This window comes from Otolemur garnettii, unplaced genomic scaffold, assembly GCF_000181295.1.
Source record: "Otolemur garnettii isolate 467f Iridium unplaced genomic scaffold, OtoGar3 scaffold00088, whole genome shotgun sequence".
Classification (NCBI taxonomy): Eukaryota; Metazoa; Chordata; class Mammalia; order Primates; family Galagidae; genus Otolemur; species Otolemur garnettii.
In genome coordinates this window covers 8,088,617-8,113,790 of record NW_003852483.1, presented here as the reverse complement: position 1 = coordinate 8,113,790, position 25,174 = coordinate 8,088,617, and the positions used below count along the sequence as shown (strand labels likewise).

The window sequence follows — 25,174 nt, the reverse complement described above, 5'->3', positions numbered from 1 at the left end:
GCTGGCATCACAGCTCTCAGCAACCTCCAACTCCTGGGCTCAAGTGATTCTCCTGCCTCCACCTCCCAAGTAGCTGGGACTACAGGCGCCCACCACAACGCCTGCTGTTTTTTGGTTGCAGCCGTCATTGTTGTTTGGCAGGCCTGGGCTGGATTCGAACCCACCAGCTCAGGTGTATGTGGCTGGTGCCCTAGTCACTTGAGCCACAGGTGCTGCGCCTTTATTAAACTTATAGACAAACAGTGTCACAATTTCAATGATACAGTCTTATATGGACCATATTCTAAAGCCCTCTCCTTATAGTACATTTTGTTGAGACAGGGTCTCACCCTGTTGCCCTGGCTGGAGCACAGATACATCACCATACCTTACAATCTCAAACTCCTGGCTCAAGAAATCCTCCTACCTCAGCCTCCTGAGTAGCTGGGACTATAGTCATGTGCCACTACACCTGGGTAATTTTTCTATTTTCTGTAGAGATCCTGCCATTGTTCATGCTGGTCTCAAACTCCTGACCTCAAGTGATCCTCCTGCCTCAGCCTCACGAAGTGCTAGGATTATAGGCATAAGCCATTGCACCTGGCTCCTAACAGTACTTAATGACAAAGATTAGTTGCCAAAGAGATGAACAGATGGAGGAAAAGCATGGCTTAATATGCAGCAGGATATGTGTATTCAGTAGCTTCTATGAAATTTTGGTCCCTTATGCAAAGTATTTGAGGATAGCAGTTTTTTAATAAACCCACTAGTAGTATGTTGCCATTTGTTGGCTGATGTCAATTGGGATGGACCTAAACCTGTTGAATTGTTGGATACCAGAAGTCTTTTGGTTATGGTTGTTCCTTCAGATGACTTACAAGCGGTTGTTGAGGCTGAGTATGGTGGCTAATACCTGCAATCCTAGCATTCTGGGAGGCTGAGGTGGGTTTTGGTTAAGCTCTGGAGTTTCAGACCAGCCTGAGCAAAAGTGACCTTGTCTCTACTAAAAATCGAACCAAAAATACTAGCCAGGAGTAGTGGCACATTCTGTAGTCCCAGCTATTCGGAAGGCTGCAGCCAAAGAATTTGAAGTTGCTGTGAGCTATGACACCACCGCACTCTACCCAGGGCGACAGAGTGAGACTCTGTCTCCAAAAAGAAAAAAAAAGTGGTTGTTGATGTTTAGATTTAGAACTGAAGTTATTCCAAGTGACACAGTGACACAAACTGGGAAGTACTATAGAAAACATATGGCAATCTTACATTTTTTCAGGTCTGCTTCTGCTACTTTGATGTTGATATATGCAAAAATTTTCTGTGGGTTTCCTAAAAAAGAAAAAGAGAGAAAGAAATTTAAATAAACTTTTCTCCAGAGAACAATGTCAAAATGATTAAGTTTCTAAATTAAAAAAAAAATTTTCTTGAAAATTTACTCTGAAAGAAAAATCTTATCTAATGTTAACTGGACACAAATACTATATTTTTAAAGTATGATTATCGAAATATTCCAAAAAAAATAAGAAAAAATGTCAAGCAGTCAGATAAGGAAACATCTTGATTATATGCTAGTGATATTCTAGTGATTATCAGGACACTTAATCACTGTCAGAATGTCAGCTGTGAAAACTAAAAATTATGATTCTGAAATCAGATGTTTTACAATTTAGGCCAGGCGCGGTGGCTCATGCCTGTAACCCTAGAACTCAAGGAGGCCAAGGTAGGCAGATCCCTTGAGCTCACAACTTCAAGACCAGCCTGAGCAAAAGCAAGATCCCGTCTATAAAATATAGCTGGGTGTTTTGGCAGGCACCTGTAGTCCCAGCTACTCAGGAGGCTTGAGCCCAAGAGTTTGAGGTTGCTGTGAGTTGTAATGCCAGGGCACTCTACTGAGGGCAAGAATGTAAGATTCTGTCTTAAACAAACAAAAAACCCCACAGATGTTTTGCAATTTAGATTTTTCTGATTTCAGAAACTAATTCTGGTCAAGTTCTGAATCATAAGGCATCACATGTCACCCTCTGTGGTCAAAGGTAACAATCATCTCTGATGTTGCTTTATTTACAATAATTGACTTGAGATACATCTGCCTTTACTCTATGAAGGACTATATATTTACCTTGGTCATCTTTCCGTGTGATGATCTCCACATCAGAAACTTCTCCAAATCTGCTGAACTGATTTTGTAGGTCTGTCTCTGAAACCGTCTCACTAAGGCCACCCACAAAAAGGCGCTTTGGTTCTCTATTGGCTTTCATGAAGGTTGGGCATATACTTGATGTATTTTAGTGGGAAAAGCAACTTTCTGTATTAAGAGAAGAGTTCTTTTCCTTAGTTCTGCTAAATCTAACAACTCTAGTGTGTTTCACTTGCTATTGCATTGCTTCCACATTTTATCCATGGAGATACTATTCAAGCCCTACAACCACATTCTCAATGACGCACTTAATAACAGCACCCTCACACTCATAAAGACACAGGTACAGGCATATGCTTTCCTTCTAATTGGTCACGATATTACACTCTACACCTTCTCATTTATTTATTCATGTTGTTTTTCCTTGATTCATTCATACGTTTGCTTACTGACTTTAGCAAACATTTGCCAAACAGGATGTGGCAGGTAATACCCTAAACAGGTCTCCATCCTGGAGCTCTTCACAGTCACAAGACAAGAAAACAAATGCTGCAATTACTATATTACATCACAATAAAATTACCTGCAAAGTACCGTTCAGGTACAGAAAAGAGTAACTGATATTACAGCGAATACACATTTCTGATTTACCATATGCTTACACTGTACAAAGTAGTTTGCATGTATCCTATTTTTCAGAAGAGCAAGAGAGATTGTCACTGTCCTAATGCCAGACTTAGATTCAGGATTATGAGTGGTGAAGCCAGGATTATAATTCAGGTCTAAACGCAAAACTCAGAATTCTTAACACTATACAACGGAGATTGTTGGATTACAGCGGACTCAGGAAAACTTTTCTACAGGTACTGATAATCATCTTAAGAGCTTTCATCTCGTTTAACACCCGGCTCCTACCTGCCCTTTTGCAAGAGCTGACAGACTCCTCCCAAGTTAGACCCCTGAAACAGCGCCCAGAAGTCCAATGCAAGGCATGTATTGCGGGCGGAGGTAAGTCTACCTCCTCCGTGTAGTCTCCGCCCCCAACCTATCCTCCCCAGCCTTCTTACTCCGAGGAGACGCCCCATCACTTCCCAAGCTCCAAGCCCACTCCTCACCACGTCTTGTCCTACAACCTGCACCGCAGCAGCCCCAGCTTGTAGTCACATGTCTCAAGAGGGGTATTCTATTCTTCCTTCCTACTTGATTTCCAACCCAGCCTCCTAAGGTTCCGTTACCACACTCAATTTCCGAGGACTCTTGATTGCGTTTTCCGTTCTTCGGCCCACTGTGATTCTCTGCTATCTTCCCCTCAACTACAGTCAAAGAGTTCGACCCCAAATCCCCTAGTTTTTATTGAAGCGGCTTATCGCCTTGCGGTCGCCGATTCCAGGACTACATCGGCGGAAGTGACGGATCAGAAGAAAAATAATGAGGCGCTCCCCTCCAGTCTTCCGGAACTGCCTCTTCAGCGACGCACGCCGCGGGACGGCTCCAAGGCCGCTGGCGGGGGTGGGCAACTGAACGCGTGTGTTTCGGGTTGGAACGTCTTAGCTCTCTCGACAGTGTAGGGACTGCTTCAAGACAGCCGTGGAAATGTCAAGGACTCGGATATCGTGGGAGTGCGGAGTTGGAAGCGCCGGGCCATGGGGTTTACGCTTTGCTCCCTAGTCTCTCCCCGCGTGAGCTTCGGAATGGTCCTCGCCGGAGCGCGCGCGAGGCTTGAAGCGCCGGATTAGGCGCGCCTGTTAGGAGGTGACTGCATTGCTTCGGGACTGGCTGGCTTCAGTCCCGTGTCATGGACGCCAAGCTGGCCGAGGTGCGCGCCTTGCAAGCTGAGATCGCGGCCCTTCGGCCGGCGTGTGAAAAGAGGACAGCGCCCTGGGAAGAGATGCCCAGAGTTCAGTACGTCACCCCTGCGCACCCCTTTGGGCCCTCCGACCTGGGTCCCCAGCTACGGACCTTGCTGGGCTCCAACCCCTAGCCAGGTCCCTCCTAAAAATCGTAGCCTGGGACGTCTCGAAATGTGGGCATGAACTAGTATCGGTCCTGTAATGACAATGGTCCACGGTGGTGAGCACCGCGTATGAATGGATCCCTGTTGCAAACGTATTGCAGTGTGTTAATTCGTTTAATCTACCTTCGATAGGCAGAGGTATCTGGTGGTATCTAGGTGGGATTTAATAATTCCATTTGATTTTTTGGCATTTGTTTTTATGGGTCAGCTAACCATTTTAAACTATATTGACTTTTGTTTATGATGACAAAAAATTTTGTTTGAAAAGTAACTTTGGTTAAAAAGTAAAGAAAAACAGTTAACATAGCTAGTGTTGGAGAATTTGGCAGTCCTCTGAGGTAAATGCTTTTGTGAATCCCGTTTTATAGTTAAGGAAACTGAGGCTTGGAGAAGTAAAGTAGCTGGCCCACCATGGTTTCAGAGAAAAGATGTGTCAGAGGTGGATTAGGACCCCAAAATCAAAAGTCCAGGCCCTCATTTTCAGTTTATTGAAGGAGAGAAGGTCTGTAACAGTTAATCGGGTGTCTTCTTAAACATATATGCTACTTGAAAATAAAAACTATCTTCATTTTTAAAGTCTAGGCTAATTTGGCATAGTCGTAGAAAGAATGAGATTTTCCTCAGTCCACTAGAAAAGAGTTTGTATAATAGAAAATGGGAAGGAGGAAGAGGTCTAAGGAAAATGCTTGCAAGCATGTTCTATATTTTATCTGAAAGTGGAAAATCCTGTGACGAATAAAAGGAAAAGGGTAACAGGTGAAAAGGGCATGTATATTCCAAAAGTGAGAATGAATTTTTTTTTTTTTTTTGCAGTTTTTGGCTGGGCTGGGGTTTGAACCCGTCACCTCCAGTATATGGGACCCTTGCACCCTACTCCTTGAGCCACAGGTGCTGCCCTTTTTTTTTTTTTTTTTTTTTTTTTGCTTTTTGAGAGTCTCTGTGTCACCCTTGGGTGCTCTGGTGTGACAGCTCACAGCAACCTCCAACTCTTGGGCTTAAGCGATTCTCTTGCCTCAGCCTCCCAAGTAGTTGGGACTACAGGTTCCCACAACAATGCCAGGCTATTTTTGTTGTTGTTGTAGTTGTCATTGTTGCTTGGCAGGTCCGGGCTGGGTTCAAACCGGCCAGCCCTGGTGCATGTGGTTGGCACCCTAGCTGAGCTACAGGCACAAGCCAGAGAGTGAATGTATTAATGACCCTTATTACTTGAAGTGTGTCGCACAGATTGGAAGCTTTAGCATCACCTGAGCGTTTATTAGAAGTACAGATTGATAGGGCCAAGCGCAAAGGCCCCTCAAAGTAGAACCCAACACAAAGGCCTACCCAGAAAGGGATGAGTGCACCAACCTTGGAACCCCAGACGCTTGTATTTTCATCCTGCCTTGCCCCTCAGGCTGACTTCCCTTTTCGAATTCAGCCCACTGGCACCTGAGTGAATAAATACCACATTCCCCACACAGAACCTGGATTCCCCTTCCTTTTGTTTATGTCTGGGAATAACCTCTCACAGATTTCAGTTATATCCTGGACCTACTGAATCAGAATCCGCATTTTAAAAAGACACTGCCCCACACTTTAAAGTTGGAGAAGCACTGTATCACACTATGGGGAAAAGTGGTTTCCGTATTGTCCACAAAGCAGTTATTAGTAGCCCAGAATAACATAGATTATTCATGTAATCTGAGACTTCACATAGACCAAGTTGGGAAATCAAAGGTCCATTTGTGGGAGACATTAAATCTCAGTCCAGGGTATTTGGATTTAATTTGAAGTTTCGTTTCACTATGAGGAAGATTGAGACCTGTGTACCAAGTTACTACTTAAGTCATTTGAAATGGTTAGAATAAGGGTCCTCAAACTTTTTAAACAGGGGGCCAGTTCTCTGTCCCTCAGACCGCTGGAGGGCCAGACTGCAGACCCCAGGAAGAGTTGGCTGCTAATCAGGACAGGAAGCGGCCATAAAATCACCCGGAGGGCCAGATAAATGTCCTAGGTGGGCTGCATGTGGCCTGCAGTCATAGTTTGAGGACGCTTTTAGATGGATTGGAAATAGGAAAGCTGGAGCTAAATTATTCATTTATATCCATGTGTCCACACTGTGGAACCAAATTGCCTACTTTCAAATCCTGGCTTTGTTATTGGCTTAGTGATCTTAGTTAAGTGATTGCCCTTTTCTATGCTTCATTTTCCTTCTTGGTAAAATTATAGCCAAATTACTGGTTTGTTTTAAGGACTAATTGAATTAACATGTAATTCATTTAGGACAGTGCTTGGATCATTATGGTAGCTAACACTAGCAGACCATTGATTTTAAAACTCAAGTTGTATTTAGATTTATTTTAAAGGAAAAATTTCTTAGTGAACTCCTAATTTTGACAAAAAGATTTTATGCTAGTAAAACAAATTTACAAATAATAAAACTACAAAATAATAAAATTCAAACTAATCCAAACTAGTTTAAACTGACATCATTAGTTGAACTAGATCAATGATAATTTGCTCAAAGTAAATAGCTGCTATGAATGCGAATATTCAGGTTCTCTTTTTTTTTTAAGTGTAATTTTACTTTTAATTGTTTTGTTGTTTTTGCAGTTGTCATTGTTGTTCAGCTGGCCTGGGCTGGGCTCGAACCTGCCAGTTTTGGTGCATGTGGCTGGCGCTGAGCCAGGTTCTCTCTCTTTTTTTTTTTTTTTAATGGTAAAGCATACATAACATAAAATTTACTATTCTAACCATTTTTAGAGTACATTAAACACATTCACACTGTCATGTAACCATCCCTACTATCCATCTCCAGAACTTTTCTATCATCCCAAACTGAAACTTTATACCTATTAAACAATAACTCCCCAATTCCCCTCCAACAACTGCAGAGTTTTTTGTTGTTGTTTTAGTTCTGTATATTTGTCCTTTAATGTGATGACTTGAATCTCTTGTTACTTTTCTTTATTGGAAATAACCTTGAACTTTTCATTCATGGGTTACTGTGAAGTTTGGTGTTCACTTTTCAGGAAATTATCCCTTAAGTACAAAGATTGCCACTGTTCTTTTTTCATTCATTTTCTATATTTAAAGTAATTTTGGGGTGGGTACGGTGGTTCACGCCTGTAATCCTAGCATTCTGGGAGGCCGAGGTGGGTGGATCGCGTGAGCTCACGAGTTTGAAAGCAGCCTGAGCAAAAATCGAGACTCCATCCCTACTAAAAATAGAAAAAACTGAGGCAAGAGGATCACGTGAGCCCAGAATTGGAGGTTGCTGTGACCTGTGATGACACCATGGCACTCTACCCAGGGCAACAGCTTGAGGCTCTGTCTCAAAAAGATAAATAAATAAATAAAAATAAAGTAACTTTGGGGAAATCTCAGTCTATGATGGCAAAGGCAAAAGGGTATGGTAGTCTCATGTAAAATATATTTATATTAATATTTTAAATTAGCATTCAAAAGAAAATTTAAAGTTTTACAGGCTTCATTCAAGTCCTGGATCCTCAGTATGAAGAATATGGAGAAAGATTATTCACTAGTGACATGGCATAATGTTATGAGAATTGGGGCTAATATAGTGGAATTAGAAATTAAAAAGGAAGGCTACTGTATGAGGGAACAGAAAGGATGACCGTAGGTCCAGATTTGAGGCAATTGAAGGAACCCAGGATAACTTCTAAGATGTGGAGCCTGAAGTAATCTAAAGCAGTGATTTTCAACTGATGTGCTGTGAGAAATCTTAGGTGTGCCATGAAAAAAATTTTTTTTCCCCGTTTTTGGCTGGGACTGGGTTTGAACCTGCCACTTCTGGCATATGGGGCTGGTGCCCTACTCCTTTGAGCCACAGACACCACCCTGCCATGAAAATTTTTAAAGACTATTTTCAAAAGATGTTCAAAACATAGTAAGTATATTCTTTTTTTTTTTTTTAATGCCACGGAAGTTTAACTATAGATTCAAATGTGCCGTAAGATAAAAAAGGTTGACAAACACTGATCTAGAGGAAGATTTTATCATTTAAAAAAGTAGAGGAATTTAGAGAAAAAAGTGATAAGAAGAAAAAACAGTTGGTGGGGTATCAGGCTAAATCTGCTTTATAGGAGAAGGAGATCAATGAGTAGAGGTATATTTTTGGAGTTACTGGCATAGAGAAGCTGAGGCTAATCATTGAGCATTCATCTGAAAAAGAATATGTATTTAGGACAGCAGAGATAACAGGGTTTTCCTCTAATTTTGGAGACAAGAAGAATAGACAATGAAGGATCCAAGACAAAAAGTGAGAGATAGGATAATCGTGCTCCAGAATCCAAGGGAAGGGATGTTTTAAGATGGCAGGAGAAGTCAACAGTATAGCATGTAGCAGAGACCTTAAGGGAAATAATGACAAAAATTGAAATACCTTCCAATGCAATTATTAGCTAAAATTTAATTCTTTTTTAAAAGGATAATAGACATATGTTCTTAGTGAAGAGTATCTGGTTATAGTGGTATTTATAGAAATTATGCTATTTCTCTCTTTTTTTTACCCTTGTTGAAAAATTTCTTTCTTAGTATGAAATGTTCTGTAATATTTACTTGTTTTATAAATCAGAATTAGCTAATTGATTTTCTTTTCTTTTTTTTTTTTTTTGAGACAGAGCCTCAAGCTGTCACACTGGGTAGAGTGCTGTGGCGTCACAGCTAACAACAGCCTCCAACTGCTGGGCTCAAGCGATTCTCCTGCTTCCACTTCCCAAGTAGCTGGAACTACAGGCATCCACCACAACCCCCAGCTATTTTTTGGTTGCAGTCGTCATTGTTGTTTGGTGGGCCTGGGCTGGATTCAAACTGGCCAGCTCAGGTGTATGTGGCTGACACCTTAGCCGCTTGAGCCACAGGCACCAAGCCATTGATTTTGTTTTCCATCGTCAAAACATCTTTTAAAATTATTTGAGAGGTTTTGGGATAGCGAACATTTAGGTTGGAATTTCCTGATTTAGAACTGGTATTTTAATTTTGTAAAGTATATCTGTTATGATTTATTTTAAAGATGTTTCTAGTATGTTGAGATATGGTAGTACACATGTAATTTACATTTACTTTTTGTTAAAGATTATGGTAATAGTAGTCATACTGGTTTTGAGAAAATTCTTATGAAGTTATTTTTTGGAGATGGGGTTATTTAATGAGAAGAGAATTAGAAGAACAAATGGGAATAATTTAAAGGGTATTAATTAGATGAAACACTTGTTAGTAATTGGAGTAATTATTTCTGATGTTTGCTTTTTAGAAAATCGTTTCAAGAAATATACCAATCAAATTCTGAAGGATGGAAATCTTCAGAAGATCTAAGAAGTCAGCTTGGGCGTTTAGAATCAGAACTTTCATTTTTAAGTACACTTACTGGCATCAATATAAGAAATTACTCTATGAAAACAGAGGACCTACCAAGCACCGACATGGCAGAAAAGAGTAAGCATTATTTTTAATCTAGAAGCGTACTGAAATTGACCTTATTGTACATAAGAAATTGATTGGTGAATTAAAATATGGTAAGGTAACTATCTGAAAGCATAGTTGTGGTAAACTAGTTAAGTTAGGTGTCTTTGGAACATCACAGTGTACATTATACCCTTAAAAGCTACCTGAGGAGGACGGTTATGGACAGTGTGGTTCATGCCTGGGAGGCCAAGACAGAAGGTTCCCTTAAGCAAGGAGTTTGAGACCACCCTGGGCAAGAGCAAAACACTGTTTCTATAAAAAAAAATTTTTTTTCTATAAAAAACAGAAAAAATTAGCTGGACATAGTGGTGTGGGCCTGTAGTTCCAGCTACGCGGGAGGCTGAAGCAAAAGGATTCCTTGAGCCCAAGAGTTTGACGTTGCTGTCAGTTATGATCATGCCACTGATAAAGAGAGACCCTGTCTTAAAAAAAAAATGCCTGTGGTAAATATTAAAGAACAGACACAGTTTCTGTCATTAAGTACCTTAATAGTCAAGTAATAGGCTTGGCGCCTGTGGCTCGGGTGTTTAAGGCGACAGCCACATAAACCTAGGGTGGCGGGTTCGAATCCATCCTGGGCCCGCCAAAACAACAATGATGGCTGCAACCAAAAAATAGCCTGGCATTGTGGTGGGCGCCTGTAGTCCCAGCTACTTGGGAGACTGAGACAGGAGACTCACTTGAGCCCAGGAGTGGAGGTTGCTATGAGCTATGATGCTACGGCACTCTACCCAGGGGGATAGCTTGAGGCTCTGTCTCAAAAAAAAAAGTCAAGTAATGGTGATAAGTAACATAAGAACAACAGTTCCATTTTAGAAGATGTTCATCACTGATGTGAAAGCTGCTCTATCTACTGTTTGACTCCTGTTATGGCTTTTGGCCATGATAAATTTTTTACCAACTGGACCTTTTTGCCAGAAGGAAAGTTTTTGGTCCCAGTGAGAGTTTTATTGCCAAAATTCTGTGATGTACTAATAGGTAAGGAGGAGCTACTTTAACTGTGCAACTGGATATCAAGAACTTTGGTTGGATAAGAATAACTTGCTTAAAGTAGAAACTATTTTTGGTAGTGCTCCCTGATTTTTCCACTGAAAATAGCCCTAATGACAAGGAAGGAAGAAGAATGATGTTGTTCTCTTCAAAATAATCATGTTTGCTGGGTGTAGTGGCTCACACTCGTAATCCTAGCGCTCTGAGAGGCCAAGGTAGATGGATTGTTTGAGGTCAGGAGTTCGAGACAAGCCTGAGCAAGAGGAAGACCCTGTCTCTATTAAAAATAAAAAAATTAGCTGGACGTTGTGGCAGGCACCTATAGTCCTAGCTACTTGGCCGAAGTGAGAGGATGGCTTGAGCCCAAGAATCTGAGGTTGCTGTGAGCTAGGATGATGCCATGGCACTCTACCCAAGGCAATAGAATGAGGCTCTGTCTCAAAAAAAAAAAAAAATAGTCAGTTTGAAGAATATATACTTTATTGTAGTTATGCTTTAATTTCTCTAAACATTTTTAGAACTCTTTTTTGGGAATTTCCTTTAGTGCTTATGATGATGCTTTTGAATATTCTCAATTTTTATTTTTAAGAGTATGTTTACAAATTAATGGAGTTTAGAGTCTAAATTAAGTGTTACCTCAAGGTAATGCGGTAACACTTAATTTTTAAATTTTTGTTCTTTTGTCTAGCTTTAAAAAGTTGCTGTTAAAAATATATGAATGGGCTTAATGATTGTTTTGAAGGACTAATTTCTTGTCTAAACTTTGTGAAAAAATATATTCTTACTCATTACTTTTTAAAAAATCCAGTGTGTTCAAATTAAAAAGTACTGAACTGAAACTTTATCACACTATATATATATTTATATACAGTTTATGTATCTATGTTTTCTTCCATAACAAACAAGTAAAGCCTGGACTTCAGATAAATCAGGATGTCTCTTTGGGCCTGAGTTTCCTGTCTACAAATTAAAGTGGCTAAACTAGGTTATTTCTGAGATTCTATCCTTCCATTCTATTTACTTTCTTTCCCTTTCTTCTTTTCTTAGATAGGGTCTTGCTTTGTTGCCTGAGCTAGAGTACAGAGAAGGGATTGTAGCTCGCTGAAGCCTCCTGGGCTCAAGTGATCCTCCCAAGTGTCTAGTACTACAGGGGTGCACCACCAGGCCTGGATAATTATTATTATTATTATTTTTTTGAGACAGAGTTTTACTTTGTCACCCTCAGTAGAGTGCTGTGGTGTCACAGCTCATAGCAACCTCTAACTCCTGGGCTTAGGCGATTCTCTTTCCTCAGCCTCCTGAGCAGCTGGGATTACAGGTGCCCACCACAACACCTGGCTAGGCCTGGATAATTTTTTTTAGAATTTTTTTTAGAGACAGGGTCTTGCTGTGTTGCTCAGGCTGGTTTCAAACTCCTGAGCTCAAGTGATGCCCTTGCTTCAGCCTCATAAAGTGCTAGGATTACTGGTGTGAGCTACCAGCCTGCATTTTTTCTTTTTCTTTTTGAAACAGTGTCTTAACTTTGCAAATGCTTGGGCTCAAGTGATCCTCTTGCCTCAGTTTTTCATTTTTTGTAGAGATGGGGTCTTGCACTTGCTCAGGCTGGTCTTGAACTCAGGCAGTCCACCTGTCTCAGTCTTACAGAGTACTAAGATTACAGGTGTGAGCTACTGCACCTGGCCTACTGTGTTTTTTCTTTACTGCATTTTGGTGCATTTATTTTCATGGACAAAGCGCAAGGTCACCTAGATTTTCTGTTGTGTTATCTAGAAGTTTATAGTTTTACATCTTACATTTATGTCAGATTTGTAATCTATTTCGAGATAACTTTTGTTAAAAGTGTAAAATCAGTTTCTAAATTCCTGTGTAAGAGGGAGAATGTTCAGACAGGAGTCTTTGATCTTTTTTCTGCTATACATTGGAAGAATAAAATTTGTCTTGGGCCACACTTTGTTTTTTTTCTTTTTTAGAGATAGTCTCATTTTGTTACCCTCAGTAGAGTGCTGTGACATCACAGCTCACAGCAACCTCCAGCTTTTGGACTTAGGCAATTCTCTTGCCTCATCCTCCCAAGTAGCTGGGACTACAAGGCACCTGCCACAACATCCAGCTATTTTTTTTTTTTTTGCAGTTTGGCTGGGCCTGGCACCCTACTCACTGAGCCACAGGCGCCACCCTGGGCCACACTTTGTATACATAAACATCAGCAAATGCTTGAGACAAAAAAAAAGGTCTATGGGGGTGTGGTCGCTCACATCTGTAATCTTAGCATTTGGGGAGGCTAAGGCAAGTGGATTGCTTGAGCTCACTAGTTCGAGACTAGCCTGAGCAAAAAGCAAGACTGTGTCTCTACTAAAAGTAGAAAAACTGAGGCAAGAGAATTGCTTGTGCCTGAGTTGGATGTTGCTGTGAGCTATGATGCCATGGCACTCTACCTAGGGTGACAGCTTGAGACTCTGTCTCAAAAAATAAAAAAAAAGGTCTAGGCGACGCCTGTGCCTCAAAGGAGTAGGGCGCTGACCCCATATGCCCGAGATGGCAGGTTCAAACCCAGCCCCAGCCAAAAGCTGCAAAAAAAAAAAAAAAAAGGTCTATACATACTTTTCATGATATTTGACACCACAAATAAGCAAAATAGGCCTCATATAATCTTCATGAGGACCACATGCTACAGGTTGGACACCCCCACATAGGACCTTTTTTGTTGAAAAGACTATCCTTTCTCCATTGAATAGTGTTTTCTCTTTGGTCAAAGATCAGTAAACTGTTATCTGTAGAAGTTTATCAACACTCTGTATTCTGTGCTGTTGAACCATTTGTCTACTCTTTCATTAATTACACACTCTTGATTACTGTAGCTTTATATTAATAGTAAGTCTCAAAATTGGATAGTCCAAGTTCTCCATCTTTATTCTCCTTCAATATGGTGCTGGCTGTTTCGGATCTTTTTGCCTTTCAATATAAACTTGAGGATCTGTTTGTCAGTATCCATAAAGTGAATTGCATTGAATCTATAGACCAGGTTAGAAAGAACTGACATCTTAACAATATTGCGTCTTTCTTAGCTGTTTTTTTCTTTAAATCCCAGATCCAATTCATGATCAAGCATTGCAAATTTGGTCAACCCTTCTGTATTTTATGACATTGACATCTTTGAAAGCCACTTACATTACAGATTGTCCTTCAATTTGTTTTTTTTCTGATTGTTTCCTCTTGATGAGATTCAGGCTGTGCATTTCTGATGAAAGTGATTTTTGTTTGTTTGTTTGTTTGTTTGTTTTGAGACAGAGTCTCAAGTTGTTGCCCTGACCAGAGTGCTGTAGTGTCACAGCTCACAGCAACCTCAAACTCTTGGGCTTAAGCAATTCTCTTGCCTCAGCCTCCCGCATAGCTGGGACTAGAGGCACCCGCCACAACACCTGGCTATTTTTGTTGTTGTTTTTGCCATTGTTGTTTAACAGGCCTGGGCTGTGTTCAGACCCGCCAGCCTCAGTGTATGTGGCCAGCGCCCTACCCACTGAGCTATGGGCGCTGCCTGATAATGATGTTTTAACTGCTTATTGAGCATATCCTTAACTAGTCTTCCAGTTTTGAGCCCCAACTTTCCTGTCATCCATAGGTACTTCATGTTGCTGATTCAGAATGCCCTTCTGGTATATTCTTATGGAAATGGCTTAGTTCTGGGCTTTCCCCATTACTGACTGTTTCAGTTTTCCTAGATCTTCTAGGTCACTTCCACTTTTCCATGTGCTGCCTACTTCAGTCAACTGATTTCTAGCTTCCAAAATTCCAATTCCAAAATGTTGCTCTTATCTTTTCTGTTTTCTTTACCCTTTAGAATTGTGCCCTTCTAAAAATAACTTTATTAGCAAAACTCGACAACTATATAAAGTCCAAATAATGCTTCCCTCTTTGGGGTAGGGTATATCCTGGGAAAAGATAGGAGAGAAATTTATGGGTACTATAACTATAACCTACATCATGATCTGGGTGGTAGTTACATGGGTAACCACATGTGCAGAAAAAATTACTGAGCTATGTACTTAAGAACAGGACATTTTAGGGCAGCACCTGTGGCTCAAAGGAGTAGGGCACCAGCCCCATATACCAGAGGTGGTGGGTTCAAACCCAGCCCCGCCCCCCCCAAAAAAAACCCAGGAAATTTTGTGTATGTTTTACTCCCAAGATACCATTTTTCGTCATTTTATTGAGGTTTGAGAGATAAAAACATAGATTCAGTTTACTGTCTTTAATAAGAACTAGATAAATTTAAGAAAATGAAAAACATTTTAACAGTTAAAATGATTCAAACTTGTCAAGAGTTTTGTCAGAACATTTCTATTTCTTACCCTAATCTTTGATATAATTGAGAACTATAAGTATTATTACTTATTGATAATTATTATTTATTTTGTCTTGCAAAGATAATCAATTTGATATACATTCTAGATTTTTTAATGCAATTACTAATGTACATTTTAACACATATACCCACATATATGTATTCATACAAGATTAAATAGGTATTTGAAGAAAATATTTGCAAACGAAATATTTGTTTTTCTGGTTTACAGGTGTAAAGCAAGTTCTACAGAGACACAGATTGTTAGGAAATTGCCGCCTGGTTACATTTCAACTTGAATTTCAGATTCTGGAAACTCAGGTAAATTGAGGAGCATGTTGTGATAGCAGAGATATTTCTGCTATGAGGTAAACAATTCCCACACCTGAGCCTTCAGCAGTGGCTGTGCCAGGTCCTCCTTATAGCACATATATGCAAAGTGATACTATTTTAAAAATATCCAGTATAGGCTGGAGGGGTAGCTCATGCCTATAATCCTAGCACTCTGGGAGGCTGATACAGGTGGATTGCTTAAGCTCAGCAGTTCAAGACCAGCCCAAGCAAGAGCAATACCTCATCTCTAAAAATAGCCACGCATTATGGTGGACGCCTATAGGCTCAGCTACTTGGGAGGGTGAGGTGAGAGGATCACTTGAGCCCAAGAGTTTGAGGTTTCTGTGAACTATGATGCCATGTCACTACTGAGGCAACAAAGTGAGATTTTGTCTCCAAAAAAAAAAAAAAAGATCCAGTATAAATACTCCAGCAACTGCATATGATAGTTATTGCTGAAGCCATAGGTCTAGGGCTCTTTGACTCCTAGTGTAAGTTTCTGAGATTGAAGGAGTAGTTCTGGACGTCAGCAGTAGTTAGCTGATAATGCCAGCCACATGTTATCTATTGGCTATCTATTGCTGCTTAATGAATTCCTCTAACATTTAGCATCTTAAAACAGCCAAAAATACCTTGGTATTGTGGGAAATTGATTCCACGATCCCCCATAACACCAAAATCCACAGATGCTCAAAATGGTGTAGTATTCATACATAACCTACGTATATCCTATGTATTTTAAGTCATCTCTAGATTACTTATAATACTTAATACAATGTAAATGCTATGAAATAGTTGTTACATTGTCCAGGGAATAATAACAAGAAAAAAGTCTGTACATGTTCAGAACAGATGTAGCCATCTATTTTTTTTCCAGACGTTTTTAATCTCAGGTTGGTTGAAGCTAAAAATGGGGAACTGATGGATATGGAGGGCCAGTTGTATTATGTCTCATTTCCTGTGGGTCAAGAATTTGGGAGCAGCTCAGATGGGCATCCTTGCTCAGGGCCTCATGGAGTTCTGATCATGTGGGACTCCAGCCATCTGAATACTGCTTGGGTCTGGATGAGCTTGCACATTTTACTGGACTGCTAAGCCACAGCAGAGGGAGGAAAATACTTTTGGCTAAGACTTTTTTTTTTTTTTTTTTGAGACAGAGCCTCAAGCTGTCCCCCTGGGTAGAGTGCCGTGGCATCATAGCTCATAACAACCTCCAACTCCTGGGCTCAAGCGAGTCTCCTGCCTCAGCCTCCCAAGTAGCTATAGGCGAAACACCTATATGCCTCTGGCCAAAAAAGCCCCGTTTGAGAGAGAGAGCAGTGAAAAGACTTTGTGCAAGCATACTTGTGAGAAACTGAGGCAGAATCCCATGTGGCCAGGTTGGCTGTGAGCCTAACATGACCAAGGCTTTGGCTGGAATTGCATTTCCAGACTGTGTTAAGGAATTAAGGTTGATTCTGTAAGGCCAATGAAAAAGCCCTTTGGAAAAGTGGCCAGATACCCATCAGTAAGCTTCCCTGATCTGTGGTTAAGTGACGACCCGACGTCTGGGAATGGAGTAACCTTTCTTGATCTGTGGTAAGTGATGAAGGTTGCTTGCTAACAGGTCCAGGAATGGAAATGTGCTCAGGGACCTCAAGAGAAGAGGAATTTACCCAGTGCGTACAGGTATCTAATGGCACAGATGAAACTTGGGTTCATGAAAGGCTTTTGAAAAGTCCAGCCTGAGAATTCCTTATAAAAGGCTCTAGCAAAAATCCCCTGACTTAAGGCCTACATGAGAGCAGAGGTTTGCACACAAATTCCTGTATTCCCAAGTAGTTTCTCTATGCTTTGTTTAAAGATCCCAAGTAACAGCCTCCAAATGGCAAGGCCAGCAGGGCAGGTATTCAATCTACCTTGTTCCTCCCTAGCCTCAGGCTTCGGCAGATAAGAACAAAGAAGTAATGGCTAACAACATGTTCCCCTTTAAGATTAGGTTATGTTAAAAGGTGTATGTTGAGTTCATTATCAGATGTCACATGATGTTTAATTGGATCAATGAGGTCATTGCTGCATTGTGCTCATGTACAAAATTCCCTATATAAACCAACTGGAAATGAAGAAGCTCGCCATTTTGCCTGAGCAAGCAGATGGTCACCTTTATTTAAAACAATTTCAATAAGCGTGCTTATTCTCTGTGACATCGCTTTTCTGTGAGACCCTAACCCCAACATTCTGGCACAGTGAGCAGGATGACAGCAACAGCCTGCCACAACACCCAGCTATTTTTTGGTTGCTGCCATCATTGTTTGGCAGGCCCAGGCTGGATTTGAACCAGCCACCTTAGGTGTATGTGGCTGGCGCCTTGGCCACTTGAGCCACAGGTGCCAAGCCGGCTAAGCCTTTTAATATAAAATCAGGAAGTAGAAAAAAGAAAGCACACAGATGAAAATTTACTGCCCAATTGGCCACAGTGGGGCGTAATAGGGTTCAGAAATCTTCAGATGCTAAGGCCAGGTGCAGGGACTCATGCCTATAATCCCAGGACTCTAGGAGGCTGAGTTGGGCATACTGCTTGAGCTTAGAAGTTTGAGACCAGCCTGACCAAGAGTCAGACCCCATCTACAAAAATAGCCAGGCATTGTGGTAAGCATCTATAGTCCCAGCTTCTGGGGATACTGAGGCAAGAGAATCACCTGAGCCCAAGAGTTTGAGGTTGCTGTGAGCTATGATGCCACGACACTCAATCCCACTCAATCCCAGGACGACTGAGGGTAGACTTTGTCTCAAAAAAAAAAAAAAAAATCTTCAGAGGCTGGCTCAGAGAAGAATAAGATCCAGGCATAATTTGAGAACTGACTAAGGCTGGATGCATGCTATAATTGCAAAAAGCAGTTTCAGTCAGTTGGTTTTGCCACTTAGACCTACAGGGAATGTGAGCAAAGAAAAATAATGGAATGAGTAAGGACAAGGCAGGCTGCCTTGACCTCAGCTTATCAGATAAATAAAGTGAGTATAAAGTAGTAGTCACAACCAAATCCTGTGGACAGGCTGCCTGCTTATGTTCAGGGTCATGTGCTGGGACTTTGTCAATGTACTCAGCCACAAAAAGAGCCCCAAGATTCCCATTTTGTATGAGACAGTCAACTATGGAGTCAAGACCTTACCTGACGTGACACAGCCATGCCTTAATTGGTCCTAAGGACTGGGTCCAGTTATCTAGATTTTGTTTTGCAGTCCATAACCTCATTTGCCATCATTCATCCTGGCAATTTGAGAATAAGCTGGAGGATGCATCTAGTATAGTTGCAGCCATTATTTTTTTTTCAAACATTTTTAATCTGTGGTTAGTTTAACTTAAGCATCTATAACCAATGGAGTGTCACATCTCAGTCACCTGATCAGTGCCACATTGTACATTTTTGTGGTCACCCTTCAACACTGGGAAGGTGACCAAAAAAATACACAGTGTGGCATTGCCAAGGCCTGTTGAGCAGAATATCATATACATATCAGCATGTTCATGTGTCAGGGGTATGGGTTTTGAGTAGCCCTAGAGGCATTTCATGTTCCTACATGGACACCAGGCCTTGGGGTTACACAGAGTCACTAAGGTGATATTGTTGTTCTGCATGACCACAAAGATAATTTGCTGAAGACTAAAGCAAAACATGGACCCAAATGGATTGGATAGACTTTTCCCAGGGAGTCCTAGATATTGTCCCATTGTAGAAGATTACATAGTATGACCAACTACATATTCTTTGTGGCTAATGTGATCTGGACCTCAGAGTAGTGATACACTGAATGGTTTTCTGCATGCTGGCATCCATTAGTAGGCCATGACTTCTATCCATGGCAGGTTGGTAGAGTCATAAGCCTGAAATCCAATTCTATCTCTAAGATCATCTGCACTCCAGTATATTACCTCCAGTAAACATGCTCAGGGGCATCCTAATAACCCTGGGGTCTTGCAGGGTTTTTTGTTTTTGTTTTTGTTTTTTGGCTGTAGGTTTTTCATCTCTTTCATGGATTTCATCTCATCACCATTCATGGATTATGTGGGAAAAATCTCGAATCCCAAGAATCCCAAATCTCATCCTTGGGAGACTTGTCCACAAATCCAACTGAAAAAGGAAAATCTGTCTTTTGACACTGAGGTGAATGAGCTGCTCAGTGGAGTTGTATTTTCCAGGATGGATTGTGCCCTAAGATTGGTTTGTGTGCTTATTTGTTGGGCTGTGGCCTAAGAGATAACCTAAATGGCAATGTTTTAACTTCACTTTTTTTTTTTTTTTTTGAGACAGAGCCTCAAGCTGTCCCCCTGGGTAGAGTGCTGTGGCATCACAGCTCACAGCCACCTCCAACTCCTGGGCTCAAGCAAGTCTTCTGCCTCTGCCTCCTAAGTAGCTGGGACCACAGGCGCCTGCCACAACGCCTGGCTATTTTTTGGTTGCAGCCATAATTGTTATTTTTGGCGGGCCCAGGCTGGATTCGAACCTACCACCTTAGGTGTATGTGGCTGGCGCCTTAGCCACTTGAGCCACTTGAGCCACAGGTGCCGAGCCACTTCACTTTTTTTAAGTTGTATACCTCAGTCACCTTAAGCCTCTGATGGGAAGTGTCAAATAGCAGTTTGATGTTTTCCTGTGTCAGATAAGGATGAGGTCACAATGGTACACTCCTGATAATACGGTATGTTCCCAAAGAATAGCTGCTACCTTACCAGAGGCATTTCTAGTGTAAATTCTCACTGGGCCCTGCAGCTCCTGTGCTGGTTTGGCCTGCTAAGACTGGATGGCTACCCTGAAGCAGTGCAAATAGGATTGAACCCAAGGAGACCAAGTAGCAGCTACCCTTCCACTCAGGTCCTACCACCACTGCTGCAGTGGCCATACTCTCTGCTTTCTATCAGGCAGTTGGTATTGACCCGGACCTCAACAGTATTTTAAGCTAATGTTCTGATTCCATGCCACCAAAGCATGATTGAAATTTCTGTGACCATTTGATCATGGCCTGACATACTATTAGCTCACAGGCTGAATGAATTAGAATTAGCTAAGCTGTGTCTGACAGAAAACTTTAAAAGAAAGGTGGTTCAGCTGGGTGTGGTGGCTCATGACTATAATCCTATCACTTTGGGAGGCTGAGGCCGGTGGATTGCTTGAGTTCGAAATCAGCCAAAGAGTGAGACCCCCATCTCTAAAAAATAGCTGAGCATTGCGTTGGGCACCTGTAGTCTCAATTACTTGGGAGTCTGAGGCAAGAGGATTGCTTGAGCTCAAAAGTTTAAGGTTCCTGTGAGTTATGACGCCATGGCACTCTACCAGGGCAAGAAAGTGAGACTCTGTCTCAAATAAATAAATAAATAAAATGAAACAAAGCTGGTTCAAAGTACTAGATATTTATTTCTCTATTACTTAAATAAAACTAAGGTAAGTTTTCAAAGGCTATTATGGTGGCTTTATGATATAGGCACTGCCATTAACGACCATACAGGGCTTCCAAATCATGATATTATTAATCACAGTGGCATTTCAGGCATCAGGAAGGGGTTGCGAAAACACAAGTTCACCTTTTTCTTTGAAGAATACTTTCTAGAAATTGTATGCCCTTTATTTTCATTTATATTTTATTGATCAATAAATCAGTACGAAGGATGCTGGAAGTTTAGTCTTCCTTAGGCATGGCTATGTGGCCAGGGAATAATTGAGAGAAATAAGTATAATAAATACTGAGGACTTCTAGCAGTTTCTGTTCTATATGCTTTTAGTTTAGGAATGCAGGAAAAACTAAGGAGAGGAAATGTTCATGTTCTTTGAAAGACATTGAGCAGAGTAATTGCTGTATTGCTAAAGAGACATTGTCTTTGTTCACATTTAGAAGTATGTAGGTGTTTTGGGACTGCTTGGTTTTACGAACAAGTTACTGTAGAAAGCATGCTCTTCTGGGTATGTTCAAAACTCTTGCTTTCTGACTGAGCCTTTTAAATATTATGATTCTTCTCAAAGATCAGGTTGGTAAATAAGACATTGGAAGTAATTACAGACAGCTCTGGAATCAGAAGGGTTTTCATAATCAGTTGTGGGAAATAACCAAGAGTTCTTGCTTACAGAGGAAAAGAACAAAGGACTTTATTTTTTTTCTTTGTTGCCTAGAATTCTGATGTAATGGAGTAATGAGAATTTTTTTTTTTTTTTTGAGATAGTCTCACCATGTCATCCTTGGTAGAGTGCCGTGGCATCACAGCTTACAGCAATCTCAAACTCTTGGGCTTCAGCAATTCTCTTGCCTCAGCCTCTCAAGTGGCTGGAACTACAGGTTCCTACTACAACGCCTGGGTATTTTTTTTTAGTTGTAGTTGTCATTGTTTTTTGGCAAGCCCTGGCTGGGTTTGAACCCACCAGCTCCAGAGCCCTGGCGCTGAGCTGCAGGTGCTGAGCCATGAGAATTGTTTTTAAACTTCTTTGTTATTTAATGGTAAATCCTAGCATATTCTAGGCCAATTTGGGTAAGTACCCCTTTAGAAATACATCTCTAACCAGGTGCAGTGGCCCACACCTGTAATCCCAGCACTATGGGAAGCCGAGGCAGGTGGATTGCCTGAGCTCACAGGTTCAAGACCAGCCTGAGCAAGAGTGAGAGACCTCGTCTCTAAAAAATAGCTGGGTGTTGTGGCAGGCGCCTGTAGTCCCAGCTACTTGGGAGGCTGAGGCAAGAGAATCACTTGAGCCCAAGAGTTTGAGGTTGCTATGAGCTGTGACACCATAGCACTCTACCAAGGACAGCAAAGTGAAACTTTGTCTCAAAAAAAAAAAAAAATACATCTCTAATAGGATTACTAGGTCACAGAAAATGTACATGTAAATTCTGATTGATAGTGACAAATTTTTTTCTAAAATGGCTTTACTATTTTACATATTGATCACATTTTTGCTGTAGAGACTAATTAAAAATTGGTGAAGACACAGCAACCTTATGTGTTCTAAAACATTTTTTTAAACATGGAATTTCCACTAGATGGAGATGTTTAGCTATCAGAAAATTTTAAAAATCTAATAAAACTTTCAATTTATAGAATACTATAATAAAATCTTATTAATACAATATTTGGCCTAAACAGACCTAAAATCATATTAATAAGATGTTTTAGAACCAAAAAATGACCTTATAGATTATTTATTTCAACCTTATTATTGTTTAAGGAAATCTACCCAGTGAATTTGAATGATTATGCATGTTGGTGCACTTATTATTGTCTAAGGTGATTGGGACATAGAACTCTGTTTCTCAGATTTACTGTCTGGTGGTGTTGTAAGACCATCAGTATCAACATGTATTAGCTTTCTGTAGTCCAAGCAACATAATAAATGATAGGTAGGTAGGAACTCGTGGCAGTTATGGAAAGTGGCAGATTAAGTATGTTTGTCTAACTTCTCTCTGTGGAACCCAATGAAATGAACGCAATGATTCAAAAATAAGGAAAATTTTTAACGACAGAGAACGTAATCCCTTCTCACAACTTACAAATGTTAAAACATTTGAACTGAAACACTGAAATCTGATACAGGATACTTCATGAAAGGTATATAGATTTTGCAAAGTTAATCATTTTTCTTAAAGATCTCTACACACAATCCTTATTGTAGAGAATAATGAAAACTATGCGCCTAAATTAAACGGACCATTGTAGGAAGGAATGTGCTGCTGAGACTGCTGAAGAGGCTTGAGATCAAGTGTTTATAAGGTCTCTTCCCTTATTTACCAACTGTAGAGGAATGATCTAGTTAGCAGCACAATAAGGAGGAGAGAGATGGCAAAACACTATCTTGAGGTCAGATTTCTAGTGGCTGAACAGAATCTCCTAACTCAACCAAAAGGGGAGGAGGGCAGTAAATCTTTGCACTGAAGGGTGATCTACCCATCCTAATGGGTGAAAAACTGAAATCTAATATTTACCCACAAGTACTCAAACAAGAAATAAGATGTGCCCCTGAGATTTCTTTCCTTTTCTTCCCCTCGCCCTTTTTTTTTTTTTTTTTTTTGGTTACAACTCTACTGAGATATATAATTCACATACCATGTAATTCATCCATTTAAGTATATACTTTAGTAGTAGTCAGAGTTGTCCAACAAACATCCCCACATTCAATTTTAGGACATTTTCATCATCTGAGAAAGAAACCCCATATTCTTTATCACCCTCAATCCACCCTCCTTTATCTTAGTCCCAAACAAATACTAAACTGTTTTCTTTCTGTGAGTGTGCTTATCATATAATAATGTGGTCTGTTGTCTCTGACTTCTTTTATTTAGTATATGGTTTTCAAGGTTCATCCATATTATAGCATGCATCAGTATTTCATTTCTCTCTTTTTTCTTTTTTTGCTGAATAGTATTTTATTGTGTGGATATACCACATTTTTATTCTTGACAATAGTTGTTGGAAATGGTTGTTTTCTCTTCTTGGCCCCTATGAATAATTCAATATAAATGTTCATGTTTAAATTCTTAAGTGGATATAAGTTTTTATGGGGGCATGTATAACTAGGGTGGAATTACTAGATCAGTTGGAACTGTTAGATGATGACTAATGATGTTGAACATCTTTTCATGTGCTTACTGACCATTCATTTATTATCTTTGGAGACATGTCTACTTAGGTCCTTTGCCAGGTTAATTGGGTTATTTGTCTCCATTTTTTTTTTATAAGAATGAGTTATAAGAATGCCTCTGGAATTCATGTTTTGATTAGATGTGGTAGTAAATACCCACCAACAGCCTACTTAAACTGCAGTTACTCCTAACAATATCCACCATTCCCTCAAGCAGATAAAAAACAAAGAGTATAAATCATCAATATCTATTTCTTCAACAGCCTGAGAATGCAAATCAGAGAGTGTCCAGACAGAGGGAGAAATCTAGTCTTAGGATATAGCATAAGTTGCTAGATTTACTTTTGTGATTAACAAATAGGAACCACAGAGTTAAAAGATGATGTTCTTCCATCACCATACTAGACAAAGTGACTTAAAATCATGTCACAAATACTATCATGGAAAGAAAGGGAGTTAAGAAAATGCAAATAAATTCACTTTGGAAGAATTAATCTAGAAAACACAAGAACGTGCTGTATAAAAGCTGCTCTAACTCTCAAAGAATCAAGAAAATTGAATAAAGGGAAAAGAAAAATGAAAGAAAAAGATAGGAAAAATGAAATGAGGCCAGGGACTGTAGCTCACTCTTGTAATCCTAGCACACTGGGAGGCCAAGGTGGGTAGATTGCCTGAGCCAGAGCCAGACATCATCTCTTAAAAATAGCGAGGTAATGGTTGTGGTGGACGCCTATAGTCCCAGCTACGTGGGAGGCTGAGGCAAGAGAATTGCTTCACCCCAAGAGTTGGAGGTTGCTGTGAGCTGTGATGCCACAGCATGCTACCGAGGGTGACAAAACTGTGTCTAAAAAAGAAAAAGAAAAATGAAATGATTATAGTACTAAAAACTACATTAGAAGTATAGAGGAGTAGAATATGGAAGATAGGCTTGATAAAAATCACTTGTAAAAGCATCTGAAAAGAAGGTAATATATCTGGAAGCAGATAATAAAGAGTCAATATATGATTTTTTCAAAAACAGTATTATCAAAAAAGGACAAATTATAGACTAATGTATAATAGAAGATATTTTAGTAGAGTAAAAGGAAAACTTGAATTTGTAGATAAAAATAATGGTTTATTTAATAGTCCCCATTTTGAGTATATAATTGGTTCTAGCTTTTTGTGATAAGAGGGACTGGTTTTTTTTTGGAGATGGAACCTCAAGCTGTCCCCCTGGGTATAGTGCCATGGCATCACAGCTCACAGCAACCTCCAACTCCTGGGCTCAAGCGAGTCTCTTGCCTCAGCCTCCCAAGTAGCTGGGACCACAGGCGCCT

At 40.3% G+C, this 25,174-nt stretch overlaps 2 protein-coding genes across 2 annotated transcripts in view; one reads left to right on the top strand and one right to left on the bottom strand.

Annotated features, from left to right (window-relative positions):
• Nucleotides 1-3,497, bottom strand: part of NOL8 (nucleolar protein 8) — a 31,247-nt gene extending 27,750 nt beyond the window's left edge. The window contains exons 1-3 of the mRNA XM_012808348.2: nucleotides 3,229-3,497; nucleotides 2,096-2,281; nucleotides 1,243-1,305 (exon numbers count right to left, since the gene is read on the bottom strand). Coding sequence (XP_012663802.1) covers nucleotides 1,243-1,305; nucleotides 2,096-2,234 — 202 coding nt within the window. The 5' untranslated portion in view covers nucleotides 2,235-2,281; nucleotides 3,229-3,497. The remainder of the gene's footprint in view (nucleotides 1-1,242; nucleotides 1,306-2,095; nucleotides 2,282-3,228) is intronic.
• A 390-nt stretch (nucleotides 3,498-3,887) lies between these two features.
• The window catches only part of CENPP (centromere protein P), a 250,447-nt gene continuing 229,160 nt past the window's right edge, over nucleotides 3,888-25,174 (top strand). Inside the window, exons 1-3 of the mRNA XM_003795045.2 lie at nucleotides 3,888-4,015; nucleotides 9,382-9,563; nucleotides 15,158-15,246. Coding sequence (XP_003795093.1) covers nucleotides 3,909-4,015; nucleotides 9,382-9,563; nucleotides 15,158-15,246 — 378 coding nt within the window. The 5' untranslated portion in view covers nucleotides 3,888-3,908. The remainder of the gene's footprint in view (nucleotides 4,016-9,381; nucleotides 9,564-15,157; nucleotides 15,247-25,174) is intronic.